The sequence below is a fragment of the Chlamydotis macqueenii genome, chromosome 11, assembly GCF_036417535.1.
Source record: "Chlamydotis macqueenii isolate bChlMac1 chromosome 11, bChlMac1.mat, whole genome shotgun sequence".
In the NCBI taxonomy this organism is placed as follows: Eukaryota; Metazoa; Chordata; class Aves; order Otidiformes; family Otididae; genus Chlamydotis; species Chlamydotis macqueenii.
The window spans coordinates 8,318,344-8,332,437 of record NC_141566.1 but is presented as its reverse complement, the minus strand read 5'-3'; the positions used below and the strand labels follow the sequence as shown (position 1 = coordinate 8,332,437).

The 14,094-nt window shown below is 54.5% G+C and overlaps 1 protein-coding gene across 2 annotated transcripts in view; it reads right to left on the bottom strand.

Moving 5' to 3' along the window:
- CD99L2 (CD99 molecule like 2) overlaps positions 1-14,094 on the bottom strand; it is a 31,715-nt gene that overhangs the window by 4,064 nt on the left and 13,557 nt on the right. For both annotated transcript variants that reach the window (XR_015259732.1, XM_086756533.1), the window contains exons 2-10: positions 11,560-11,625; positions 9,284-9,322; positions 7,804-7,899; positions 6,999-7,079; positions 5,923-6,015; positions 3,716-3,778; positions 2,661-2,696; positions 2,450-2,569; positions 213-278 (exon numbers count right to left, since the gene is read on the bottom strand). Coding sequence is in view for 1 of the 2 variants with exons in the window: in XM_086756533.1 (XP_086612659.1) it covers positions 213-278; positions 2,450-2,569; positions 2,661-2,696; positions 3,716-3,778; positions 5,923-6,015; positions 6,999-7,079; positions 7,804-7,899; positions 9,284-9,322; positions 11,560-11,625 (660 nt within the window). In the remaining variant the exon portion in view is untranslated. The remainder of the gene's footprint in view (positions 1-212; positions 279-2,449; positions 2,570-2,660; positions 2,697-3,715; positions 3,779-5,922; positions 6,016-6,998; positions 7,080-7,803; positions 7,900-9,283; positions 9,323-11,559; positions 11,626-14,094) is intronic.

Sequence of the window (14,094 nt, the reverse complement as noted above, 5' to 3'; positions counted from 1 at the left end):
CTTGGTCTCTTGCCACGGCTTTCCTTTGTGTGCAACAAAATGGAAAAAACAGTGTAGTGGATGTTCCACAAAACGCTGCAGCATCACCTAAGTGGTGTCTGCATCAAAGACACACAGCAGCTCAGTACAGCACGAGGGGCTTTAGGAAAGCCCGGCAGTAAAGCTGCTTTTGTGGCCGGACGCAGACAGGGTAAGGAATGCCAGGTTCTCACCTTGGGGTTCCTCGCTTACGACAGCTTCCACATTTTCTCCTTTCACATATTCCGCGTTCAGTCCCTCTGAGAAGTAACAATAAAGAGAGCGAAATGGGAGGGAAGAAAGTAAAAATTATTTGCTTTGATGCCTTAAAAATTCTGGTAATGGGCCTATCTGCTGTAAAAGCTAAGAGGCGTTTTTGCAACCTCCCCTGCGTTAACAGCAGCACAGAAACATCAGCAAACCATAAATGCTGCTGAGAAAGTGTTGCTGGATTTTAAGGTGACCACAGACGCTTGCCTAGAAGACAACAGCTTCTAGCAGCAGCCCTTTCTTCTGAGTCTCTGGCTTCACCTTTATCCCGCGAGGCAGCAAGGCTAATGACCGTGTCAAGGCGCTCAGCGAGGAGAAGGGGACGGAGCAGGTAGGTCTTCCGGACAGCACCGCGTCTGAGCGCAGAGGTGCAGCCCAGGCCAAGGGGCGAGGCTGGGTGGCTGCAAGGTGGCAGCAAGAGGGTGTGCAAGGGGAAGGGGGTGGCCCTCGCCACCATCCAGCCCAGAGCGGCAGAGGTTTGAGTGAAGACTGGGGTGTGCCACGGTCCTCAGTCCTCTGCAGCTCCTCCGAAGGACAAAGCTGAGCGATGGCAGCCCTCATGCAGCAACGGGGCAGCCACTGCCGCCAAGGCATGGGAGAGAAGAAAAGTTTCTGCACCTAGCTAAAAAAAAACCATAAAAACCCACGGCAGCACAGACACCCCAGTCTGCAGCTGGCAGGGAGGAGAGGAGATGCCAGAGCAGCACCAACAGCCCCCATCCTGCCCAGGCACGGAGAGGCTGAGCCACAGCCCAGGGCCAGGCGAGCAAGTGGGGAGATGCAGTGTAAGGAGGAAAAAAAAAAGAATAAAGAATATTAGGCAATGCTGTACGCATCCTTTAGAGGAATCAGCAAATGCTCGTCAGAAGCAACTCAAAAATGAGAAACGGAGCCACAGCCTCGCCACCGCAGAAGGGCGGCTGGGCAAGGAAAAAAGCCGAGCCCGTTCCTCCGTGCTTCAAGCGAGCGGTCGTCACACACCACCGCTGCCTCCCCCAAGACATGTGTTTTGCTGGGATAACACCAAATGCAATTTATGTTTTTCAATAAAAAGCCACTTCTGCAGTGGCTGACGGCTCTTAGATTTCTGTCATGCATTGCAATGCATCCAAGGCCTGACATTAGCCCAGCATGCCATGTCTGATGGCTTAAATTAATCCTCCTTTATAATTAACTTTAATTTCCTGCCGCCTTTCTGGGGCTTTGTGTCTCTCAGCTTCCCCCTCATCAAAGCCTTTACTCTTTTTTTTTTAAATTATTTATTCTTGCCAAAATATCATTTTAGTGGGGGGAATATACAAGGGTGTTTCATTCCATCACATTCATTTGACTTTTCCTGCTGATCTAATTTACCAAAATGCTCCTGTTTGTTTCAGGCACAACTGGGAAAATAGCACGATTCCAGCAGAAATTTCCAACCCGGAACACCCTTCCCCCAGAGCAAAGGCGATTCGCAAGAGATTTCATTTGATTAATTTAAAAAGAGCTTTTCCCAGCTGCTTGCAGCCATCCCGTAATGGGCTGCAGGAGCCCACTGGTGCCGTGGGGTGAGGCTGTGGGGTGACACCTCCTGCAGTGCTTACACTGACCAACTTTATGGGGCAGCTTGTGCAAAAAGCGCTTTCTGGGAATAGGAAGCTTTGCTGATTAATTTGCACTTAATGGCAGTGATTGCTGCACACCTGTGAGAGGGTGGAGTGGCGTGGGTGGGCTACTTGTGGCCCCACAGCCATGGTCACAGATGCTTGCTGTGCTTCCCTTGCTGCTGCCTGGTGAGTTTTTACCTCTTGCTGAGATTTTTGAGGGGGTTTTGGTTGGTTTCTTGTGGGGTGGGGTGGTTTTTTCTGTATTTAGCCTGGTTGGTGTCGGTGTTTTGGCCTTTGGCTGTGACTGTGGGTGCGTGTGACGGGCTATGTGCAGCCTTCAGGACCGCAGTGCGTCCTGGGGCTGTCGTGGCTGGGGGGTTCCTGCCTGTGCAACGCCTGATGGAGCTTTGGGGCAAAATAACCCACAGCTGAGGTGTTGCTCTGCCAGCTCTGTGTCCCTGGATGCCTGACACCCCCCTCCTGTCTCCAGGCTGGAAAAGGGCAGCAGGGCTCAGGGGGCAAAGAGGGGGGAGCTTGCTCTGCGCCCCTGAGGCGCTCGGCAGGGGGGGACTTACGCTGGATGCTGAAGCAGAACTTCTTCTGCTGGTAGGAGATGTAGCTGGAGACGGCCCCGATGAGCGCCATGGCCAGGGCGCTGGCGATGCCGGCGATTGTCCCCGTCTCTGCCACTCTGCCTGTGGTATGCAGAGAGAGCGGGGTGCTGTGCGGCGGGGGCACGCACACCGCCTGTCCCACCACTGACCCGAGGGCCGTGGTGATACCTACCTCCATCGTAGTTGCTGTCAGTGCTGCCCCCATCACCTGCAAGAGACACAAACCTGTCACCGGCCCCGTGCCCTCCTGATCCCACCGCTGCCGCCATGCTGGGCAGCCTGGGAGGGAGCGAGCACACAGGCGAGGGGTGGCAGCATGGCGCTGGGGGCAAGCGAATGCCCCCGTGAGGTGCAGCGTCTCTGCTGCCCCACACCTCTGCCTGGCCGCCCGGGGTGGCTCCTCGCTGCTTCTCGGAGGGGTCTGAAGCTGCTCCTCCCTCCCACCGCGTGTGCTTTTGGGGAGATTTGAGGGAGCCTCTGCCCACCTGACAGCGAACCTCCCCTCGTCCCTGCGCCGCTCTCGGTGTAAAGAGTGGACAAATTAAACCTTGTCAGTCACACAGCGTACTTGTGCTGCCACAGGGAGGTGACTGGCTGAGCTCCGTAGTGTCAGGGAATCTTCACTTGGCTTGAAGTCTAATTTAAAATCACCTTCCCTGGAGAAACTGGACTGGGAGGAGCACTTACATCCTGAATTTATGGAAGCAGGTCAGCATTGTATTAACGCCTCTGATGCGGTTTGTCCTTGGCACAACGATTCATTAAATGTTGATTGGGCTTGTGATGTTCATCTCTTTACTTGACTGCTTTCAATATTTCATGCTGTGGATCCTTGCAAATGCACATGCTTATCCGATTGTTACTGGTTTTCGTCCTTGTTCCAACCATTGGTGGTCGTATGGTGGAAGGCACACGCAGGCTTGTGCCCTCTCACGGCACGAAGGTGGGCATCCGTTTGCGAGGCACGTAGGGTGACGCAGGTCCTGTCTGCCTGGGGGGCAGCTGGAGCTCCACAGCCTCTGCGGGATCAAAACCGAGCCCCTCCAACCACTCGCACAAGGTGTGACCATGGAGGCCAAAAACTGTGTTCCCCATGGCTCGGATCTCCTTTCCCCACACGCAAGCGCCACTCTGCGCAAGGTGGTTTCCAGGAGTTGGGCTGATACGGTGATTATTGCCCAAGCTGCAACTGCGAAAGCAAACAAACGTACGCAGGTCACTGCTTACCTTTCTTCTTGTCCGGGCTGTAGCCACCGTCCACAATGCCGGCCAGGTCGTCATCTGAAAATGCTTTAAAAATAACAGGAACAAACGGTGGTTGGTACCTGAAGGGAGACGTGGCCCCGCCGGGAGGTAGCGGCCACCAGCTTCACGTGTGCTTCGCAGCAGCCGGGGAGCCCACCCTCTCGACCTCCGAAAAGCCAAATTCACCCAGCAAAACACCAAAGCTGCCTTCCTGGGAGGGCAAATGCAGCCAGAGCTGCCCAGAAAACAACAAAACAGGGAGGAAAAATAGTGTGTGGCTTGCTTGGGATGAGAGGGATCCCCAAAAACATGCGCCTTTGGATGGACAGGGCCTGGAAATGGGACTGTGGGGGGATTCTGGGCAGGGGTCACCAGCGAGCATCACGCACCTGGGGTGGGACTGGCCTCCCGCAAACCCCTGCTCCTGGGGAAATGTTTCTCTGCTGGGCAGAGACTTTCTATTCATTTGAGTATTTTCTCTAAATCTCTCTGGCCATTTTGAAGAACCATGGGGGGCTTTCTGTGCAGCAGAGCTTTGCACACCCATTTAAACCAGCAGCTCCCAGTCAGCTGGCTACTCTGTTCCCAGTGAGAACAGGGACTGGTCAGTAAGCAGTTCTGCTTCTCTTGCAATTACCAGATGTTAACAAAATGTTTAACCCCGAACTATTTTACACTCACAAAAGGAATAACTGACTTAAAGCCTAGCTTGAAAGAAATACCTCTGAATCAAAGTTTAAATACTACCGTATTATTTTTTTTAAACTGGAATGACTGATGTATTTACAAGTTCCTGAAACGTTTCGGCTGCTCAACCTTGACTGGCAGCAGAGGAAGGAGGAAGAAGCGGTTTGTGCATGTGGTGGCCATGCTGCCGGGGACCGGTGTTGCCCTTGCCCTGCATCCAGTGAGCCCCTGGCAGCGCCTGACTCCTCTCCTTCCCAGAGGGACAGAGTGGCTCCAGGGGAAGCACTGAGAAGCAGCACGTCTTGGTAACAGCAAAAAAGTTCTCTTGGACATGGTTGTAGTGGGAATGTTTAACTTGTGCAGGAAACGTGGTCTGGGAATCAGCAGCTGCATGAGTGGAGCTGTTGAACCCCTCAGCTGCGGTTCGAGAGCCTCGGGGCACAGCAAGGCGCGTGATGGGAGAAGAGACCCAGCACCGAGCCAGCACAAGGCTCCTTCTCTGATGCTGTGCCTTGGGAAGGGTTACCTTTGCCTTAACAGCAAAGAGACAGCCTTATTCACCAGCTTACCATAAAAAAGAACAGATTTACAGGCTTAATAATGAGTGTAAAAAGGCGGGGGGGGGAAACCCTCTGACTATGCCAGAACCTGGAGAGGTCCCAGGCAGTCCAGGGTGCAGCAATGCCTGGGGAACGCGTGTGCTGGTTTGTGACCAGTGCCACGTTCCAGCGGTTCAACGCCTCAAACTTTCCTGCAGGCATCTGAGACCTCAACAAGCCTGGAATATCAAAGTGCAGACAAGTCACCTAGTTAATACCATCTAATAAAATACCTGACTATTAATTACACACGTGAACAGCGTATACAGCCATCTCGACATCAATAAACTAGCCGTGCAGAGTCTGTTTTCTAGCTCAAGTGCTCAAGGGAACAATCCTTGTAGACAAATGATTCATTCACCACAGTATTTTAGAGACAGAAAAAAAAAAAATCTCCCAGCCCGTAGCATACGTTATGCCAGGACTTAAGCCTGCTCTAGGTTTATACCTTGGCAATGACTGCGAACCTCAACAGCACGTGCCCTCAGTTAAACAGCTGTCAGGTACGGGGACGAGGGGGAACTTAACACAATCGCCGCCGTTTAATGGGTTAGAAGATTGACCCTGGGAAAGGAACCTGCGGCCAGGCAACAGGTCGTTGGGCAGAGCCCCTCTCTCCCAAGGACCGCAGAGGCAGGGGCTCCTTCCCTCCCCGCGGTCCCGGAGGAAGGGGCTGCGCTGCCTGCGGAAACATCCCCCTCCTCTGTGTGGGCAGGGGCTGCGGGGCGCGGGCTGCGGGTAGCAGCCTCGGATGAGGCAGTGCCTCTGTTTCTCCTTACTCCATCCCTTGGCTGGGACGTTGTCTGGCAGTGAGAGCTTCCTCCTAGGAGGGGCCGGGGAGGATCTCCCATGGGGGCCAGCGTGGCTGGTGGCAAGCAGGACAGAGGGGGGAAGTCAACGTACCTTCACCTGGCCTTATGTCCGGCCTCCCAGCATCTTTCCGATCGTTCTTATCATCGAGAGCATCAGCCAAGTCAAAATCCATAGCATTCTTTCCTAGAAAACAACATGGGGGTTAGCACTGCTGGCCTCAGGCTGGGGAACTCGGCAATGAATTAATTAATCAAGGAAATGCTCAGCTTCCGCCAGGGAAAAGTGCCGGTGAAAGAGATGAAGCCATCGACACAAGCTTCTCCCAGTTTCGCTACGCAGTGTCATGGCGGATCTTCCAAACCCGTCCCATTCCGTGCCACTGTGGTGAGAAACATCGCATTCCTCCCACAGAAATGTTCTTGTGACATGGCTTGAGCACAAGGCAGTTGGATAAATCAAGCCAGGTAGAAAAGGTCAGAGCCAAACAGGCACTTCCATGGGCCCAGCTGTGCTGCACCGGCTGGAGCAGCCTGCGACTTGACTGCTCCGTGTTCTTTTTCTCTGTGAACCGCCCGGCTCCGACAGAGCGGCTACTGCCTTCGCTGAACGGCAGCTAAAACTGTGGCTTGGAGCCAACCTGAGCTCCTCGACTCTCCCACCAGCTCGCACCTTAGTTTACTCTGATCCAAAATTGGCTTTTCGCTGGTTTGGGGTTTTTTTTTGTTAAGCCTGGGGAGCACCTTTTGCCAAAACTCTGCCTGAGCAGGCAGCAAAGCGCCCAGCTGACAGGGTGCCTGCGGGACCAGTGTGCCGGTGAAGCCCAGCACAGCTGTGCTGTGCCGCACCGCGCCGCGCCACGGAGCACAGCAAGCCCACAGCCTTAAAACAGGCAGAGGAATGCAAAACGGTACAGGAGGCACCGAGACCCCCAGGGAAGTGCAGGGTAATGCTCAGATACCCTGTCTGCCCTGTGTTTTTTGGGTGGTTTTGGTTGGTTTTTTGGTTTTTTTTTCCCTTAGAAGTTTCATGTGAACAAACAGACTAGAGCCTGCAAACACCCGCCGGGGTTAGGGGCAGTGCTGCTGTCACGGCACATCCTGAAGCCTCTGCCTGCACCGGCAGCGGAGCTGGGATGAAGGCGCCGGTGCTGCGGAGCTCACGCTCACCTGGGTTATGCTTGGGAGGGGCCCTCGTAGTTTTTGGCCGCTTGGTTGTGGTGCTGTGGATGACATCCCAAAAGCTGTTGTCTGAAGGGAGGGAAACCAAAAAGACCACAATGATGTTACCCTTGGAAATGTGCACTGGGACAAGCGCTGGGGGGGGGGAAGTCCCTTATCGCAGGGGGTTGTGCTGGGCAGTCCAGTGCTCTGGTCTCTCCACTGCTTCAGCCAGGGCACGTGTCAGCGGGGCTTCAATCTGAGAAAGGGACAAGTGGGGCTGCCAGGAAAATCCCCCCAACCGTGCTGCTGGCGGGACACACGCTGTGCTCATGAGAGCTCTGCCACTGCCAGGGCAGCCCCACTCCATCCTCATCGGCCACCCATGGCAGGAAGGAGCAGGACCAGCCGCTGCCAAAAAGATACGTAAGGATGCGCTACATCATCGATGAAATCTCCCACCTAACAACAGCGAACGGCTCTGTCCTGTTAAAACTCCGATACGGCTTGGGCAGAGGTGCATGGGCAGCAAGGGAGGGAGGATGGTGAAGTGCTGCTTGCCAACCCTCCTGGCACGTCAGCAAGAGCCTGGAGCGTCTCTGCTGCGATGGCGGAGCAGGAGGCGGTGGTCACCTTTTCAAATCACTTGGTGGTGGTCACCTAAACTTGCTGGAGCTCATCTGTCAATGCCTGGTCCCAGCCTCCCAGCTGCTGGGATGGCTCCCAGTTACCTCAGGAAGCGTTTTCCTCTGTTTGGAGCCCCAAAGACAGACATGCATGCACCCTCCCCAGAGAGCGGGAAGTTCTGCAGTACCTGGCTTCCCTGGCCTGGGGAAGGGCTTCGGAGTTGGCTTGGCTGGTTTGGTGGTAGTGTCCAGAGGGGTGCCAAAGTAATCAGCCAAATCAAAGCCTGTGGCAGGAGAAAAAGGATTATGAAATCCCCCATTGTTTGTGGGGACAGTGTGGCAGCTCTGCAGGTGCCATGCAAGTGATGTTGCACCACTGTCAGAGGTCACTGGCACCCGCGTCGGCGTGGGGCTGGAAAGGGCGCCCAGTTGCTCCACTGCTCAATTGCAGGCGTATTGTGGAGCCCTCAGATCAGCCTGGGCATCGTTTAACTCTCCCCATCCCAGCTGTGGCTGCAGTCCACCTCTAGCCTGAGCGACCCCAACGTGATGTGTTTTGGTGGCGGGGGAGACTGGCCGGTGTCCTGCAGCATCTCCTGAGAGATGGTGGAGGGGAGAAGGCTGGGATCTGCTCCGCTCTCTGCACGGCCGCCTGTGGGTGACCCTGGGCTGAGCACAGCACGCACAGGAGAGGGGCCAGGGCACAGGAACCCGCTGCCAGAGCCCCTTGGTGCCATCACTCATCCAAAAAGCACTCCCCAGGGAAGAAGAAACTCGCCAAGACGAAGCCTTGGCCTCAGCATGCGTCCATTTCATGGGGAGAGTTTATTGGATCAAATGACCTCTCGTTCAGGCTGCGATCCAAACGCTGAAGCCCTGCGTGTGCTTCTGGCACTTGGCTTTTCTTGTCCCTAGCAAAGACCATGGTGGCCAATGAGCTGGACAGTCAGATTTGCTTAAATTTGTGCCAAGATCCTCATGCAAGGGCGAGGGTTCACTTCCGAGTGCTGCAGTTTATTTCAGGCTCCTCTCGCGGGGTTGAGCAACCCTCGGCTCTTGTGACCACGCTATATTTAAGTTCGGCCAGAACTGAGCCAGAGGAGCTGCTGGCAACGAAACTCAAGTGAATTTAAGGGAGCTTCCTCAACTGGGGCAGACGCTGCGCTGCCAGCCAGCCAGCACATCTGATGGGTACAAACAGCTGGACAGATGTTTTTCCCTGGATGGGGAAACGTCACCAGGCTAGGCTTTTCCATGGAGGTCAAGGATACCTCGGAGTAAAAAAAGGAAGGAAAATATCCTCTTAGCAGCCTCCTAGAAGGAAAGCTAGCAGGTGCCATGCAGCCAGAAACAAAAGCCCTTGTGTAGCTGAGCGGTGGTTTGTGTCATTTCCATTAGGATGCTGCAAACTGTGTGAAGTTCAGCCTTGGCCATAAATGCTCCAACGCCTCTTGCCTCCAGCACAGACAGAAATATCAATATTGCATTTACTTTGCCAGTATAGGAGGAGTGCGCATAGGCACGATGGCACCAGTTATCTTACAGGCAAGCGAAGGTGTCCCAAGGCTCTGCACCCAGCTGCGCATGGAGGGGCTCACACGGTTTGAACCCCCGTGGGAAGCAAACCCCGTGCTGTGCTTAAACGATACACACACAAGAAGGTCTCACCTCTCCCACTTGCCGGCTTTCTGGGTCCCTTGGGAGTGGCTGTGACAAAACAGACAGGGAGGAAAATGTTAGTCATGGGCACCGCCGGAAATGTGTCACTTCTGGTTCGAGAATAAATGGCAACGACTTCACCACGAGCTTTCCAGCTGACTGACGCTGGTCTGCATTTGTAAACTTGGAACCTGGAGCCACGAAACCCCCACGTGCACGGTGCGTGGCTGCAGGGAGCGGGACTGCCTGCGCAGGAGGGCGAGCGGCTGCAGCCCCGCGCAGGATCGGGCCCAGAGCTCTGCAGGGCACGGCCGCGCCGGGGGCCGAACGCTGCCGCCGCGCAGGCCCGCATCCCGCCGAGCGGAAAGCAGAGCGCTGTAATAAACCGCTCCGGATTGAGACTCCTGGAGACAGCGGCAAACGGAGCAAGGACAGATACTGTGCAGAACAGCATGGAAAACAAGCGTAAGCTGCCAACAATTTCTTGTCCCCTGCCCGGTCCGTTAGTTAACGATAGATAATTTCCAGGGCTGCACTATGTATGGCAGCTTTCCCATCAGCTGGAGGAATTTTCGTGACACCTCGATGCTCAGATTCCAGCTCTAAACAGGCTAAAACAAGCTCCATTCAGCCTTCAGGGGGGTTGATTATTTATTTTTTTCACTCCCTGTAAACCACTACCTATTAATAGTGGCTAGCATTACCAAGTATATGAATAAATTATGAGCAAGAGTTGTGGCTGCTCTATTCCCATTAATTTCCACTTGCGCCTCTGAATACCGGAGTGCTTCCGCAGGGCTTCATTTCCAGTGTGCCGGCGCGGTTTGATGTGACCCGACTGCAGACCCTTCGTTTGCTTTTATTCTGGGGCTGCCGAGATGAAGTCCAGAGTGGGGTGCAGCAGCCATGTGAGGCGGCGAGGACAGCGCTGCCTCTTCCCCGCCAGCTCACAGCTGGGACTCCAGCCTGGGGAAACACTGCTTTCCCTCTGCAGGAGGTGGCCGTTAGGCATTTCTAACCAGGTCTCCTCACTTACTGTACTAAAGGGCTTGTGAAATCCTAGAGGAGATCCCTCAGCCCTGTGACCAAGTCTGATCCCCCAGGGTCTATCCTATCCCCCTCCTGCTGAACCCGGCACGCCACAGGAGAGATGCACAGACCATCCTGACTCTGTGCCACGTAAACTCCAATGTAACGCAGCACAAGTGTTTGCGTGTCGTTAGACTATGAAGTAAGATGTTTCAAAGCCTGTTGCAGCTTTCAGTTAAATATCTGTAGTTGTATTTTGTGTGAGCACAGGTGCTGGCATCGCTCGCAGACCACTCCTCGCTACCGCCCGCCTGGGCGCTGGGGATGGTCACCATGAACGGCGCGGGGAGGGGTGGGCAGTGACGGGTCCTGGGCACCGGCGTTTGCATCTCTGGTCGGGCAGTGAAGGCAGCTGGCGACGTCTCCAGGTGCAGACCTGGCTTGGGCTCAGCCCTTGGCGCTGGGGGGAGACATGTGATGTGCCCCTGGGAAGGAGATGAGCTGACGAGCCTCCCATCAGCTGCTGTGCTGGCGGTTAGGTTCCCTCTTCTGAGTGTAAAACGGGAGCTGCTCTGCTGAATTTCCTCCTCTCAGGGTGGTGCAAACCCCCCACTGGCCCCTTGACCTCACTGCTGTTTCTGCCAGGCCTGAGGCTGAGCTCTGCCAGGCACCGCTGCCCCTCAGTGACACAGCTTGGCTTCAGCTTACACAAAAATTGATATATTTCACAGCCAAATACTAAATATCAGCAAGGCCCCCTTCAGAAACGAGTTTCCTTTAACTGAAGCATTACATCTGAAATTCAGCGAAGCAAAGCAACGACCCAAGGTGCCGTTTGCTTTCCCCGAGCACCGCGCCGCAGCGGGACCAGGGCTCCCCGGCTGGAGGAGGAGGGCAATCAGTGCGGTATCTTCCAGGCAAACAGGGGCGTGTTTGATGGCAGATGTCGCTAACGCAGGCACGGAAACCAAAAAGCTGTGGTCAGTGTTGTCGCTGCACCAAAGCGCTGGTGTGCCTCTGCGGTGTGCTCTCGGGAATCGGAAAGGGAAGGGCACGAGGTCAGGAATCAGCTTCTCTGGGATTATCCCCAGCCCCACTTGTTGGCAAGCCCGGACGCTGCGTCTCCCCGGGCAGACGATGAGGTAGGCAGTATCCTGCGCCCCTCTCCTACCGCTACCAGATCCCAAAGAATAAACTGCATCTGTTGACATCTATTTGTCTCCTCCTCTTTAAAAGAATAAATAAATGTGACTTACGTTGCTTGGTGCTGAGGTCGTACAGGGCATCTTCTAGGCTGAATTCACCGAGGTCGTCCCCATGACCTGCAGACAAAGAAGCAGCACTGGTTGTACTCGCTTCACATAAAGTGAAGCACGGCTAGGCTTGTTTGCTCAAATTGCTTTAGTTTTTAGAGGGCTTTCTGCTTTTTTTCCTGAACCTGACCCATCATCAGTGATGAGGAAGACATCAGCCTTCTCCAAATGCTGTGACTGTTAAATTGCAGAGCAGTCATCTCTGGATTTTCCATTTGTCTGTCCTAATGGATGCGGTACAAAAACACATGCTACGCTCAAATTTGTCAAGGAGAGCCTACCAATTCATCTCTTGAGCTGACACTCATCTGTGGCTGTGCTGGCGATTATACGTTTGCTAAACACGATGAAAACATTGGGATAGCGCAGACAAATTCGGTGAAAAACAAAAAAGCCCTGCGCACCTCTCCTTCACAGGTGCCTTCCGACATGAAAGGCTCCGTATGAAAATGCTGCTGCTGGCTGCCAAGCACAACTTCACGTTTCAGAGACCGCCTGCACCATTCTGCCTTGGTAACGCAAACTGGGACCAAACCCCATCCTAGGGACACATCTGACAGGCAGAGGCAGATTTTTTTTTTTTTTTGGTAGAGATGCCTCACCACAACTCCAGTCACTTTATCATATCCTGGGGATAACTCGGCGCTACACCGTGTTCTCCTGCGATAGGGCCAGCTAATCCTCCCTTTCTCTGTCCTTTTTTTTTTTTTCCACACCGCGTTAATTACTGTTGACTTACCCTAGTTCTGAATGTATTTGTCTTGATAAATTCATGCTTTTACATCTCAGAGCATGCTGAGTAATTAATATCCTTTGGGTTTGCTAAGTACTGCAGCACTGCGAGAGAACATTAAAATGGCTTTCCTCTTATTCCTACTGCTAAATGGATTTAGCTATTGCCACCTGAGCTCCAGCGTGCTTCATGAATAAATTTAAAGCTTTACTGACAAGGACAATAACAACGGGAAGGCACCGCTCCATCGGAAAGCAGGTATCAGCATTTCGGTGAAAAACTTCTACCGAGAGTGGTCACCGAGTACTGCAACACCTCCGGCTCCGCTTTCCCTCACTCACCCATCACATCGCAAACCCGAGGGTGATTTAAACGCAGGGTCGGCGGCTGGGAAGTTGCTGCGGGCTCCTCTCCCCTGGCGAAGTGCTCGGTGTTAAGCTGCTGCTGGGGGGTATGTAAGTGATGCATGTCCCAGCCCACGGCTGCATTTCTCCGCGAAATGAAGGACGCCAACGCTTCTCCCATGAACCCGGAGGAACGATGCCCCGTGGCAGGCGGAGCCTGGTTACCACCCGGTGAAATCCGCGGAGCGAGGCATGCGGACGAGCCCCTCGCTCAGCGTAGCAGCGCGGCAGGGCTGTGCTTGGCACCCACCACCTCCCCGCGCACCCCTCCACTCCCTTGCCAAAATATTTGCCTCTTGGGCCTTATTGCTGGTGAAATATTGGCACCATGAGACAGGCGATGCTCTCTCGCTCCGACAGCCCGGACGGAGCTGCGTGATTATCAAGTGGTCTGCTGGTGCAAAGGAGCAAAGTGAAGAACATGTAAGACCATCCACGGCGCTGAAAAAACACCTGCCTAGCTCCAGCACTTGCACACGGTGCTGCTGAGACCCCACAAGCTCATCACTGCTGTGGCCCACTGTCCCAGGCTTGCCACTCCACTCTTGCAGGCTCCCTTTCCCAGCGTGGCTTTTTCCCCAGCCTTTACTGGATTTTCAGGAACCAGCGGAGCTCTGTCATTCTTCTCTTTCTATTTTAAACTGTGTTTAAAAAAAAGGTGGAAGGGGAAATCCGCGACGCGTCCCTGGCGGGATAAGCAGCACTACAAACCCGCCTGGAAGAAACACCAGAAACACATGGCCATCGCCGCGGTTTGTTTCGGTTCCCCCTGCGTCCGCAGCAGGCAGGGTGAGCCGGCAGGAGGGATGTGGTGGTGGAAACAAGACTCGCATTGGTATGCTAGGAGCCATCCCTTCCCTCTCCCCCTGCTCTCCGTGATTAAGTAAATGTTAAGGGCGCTGATTTGCCGCACGCCGAGCCCTGCCGATAGCGCATCCTCCCTCTGCTTCACCTCTGATGCAGAAGCCCAAACACGAAGTGAAGGGGGAGTGGGTGGCCGTGGGGGTGCATGGAGACATCCCCGCAGCAGGGCTGCAGGCCTTGCAGGGAATGCAAGTGCCCCAAAAAGTGGGCTCCCCCTTGCCTGGCTTTGTGGGGGTTACTGGACCCGCCGGCTGAGCAGCACTTACACCTCCCCGGGTTTGGCGATGGCTCCCCTTGGCATCTCACTGCGCAGGACAAGAGGAGAGTGCCCATTTCAAAATCACTCTCCAAAGGGCGGAGGTACACCAGTAGGGGAACCAGGAGGTCCAGGGGGGTGGTGCTCAGGGTCCTCCATTCTCGCGAGGCTGATGTAAAACAGCAACACTAACATGTCCTGGGCTGCAGCAGCATCCCAGG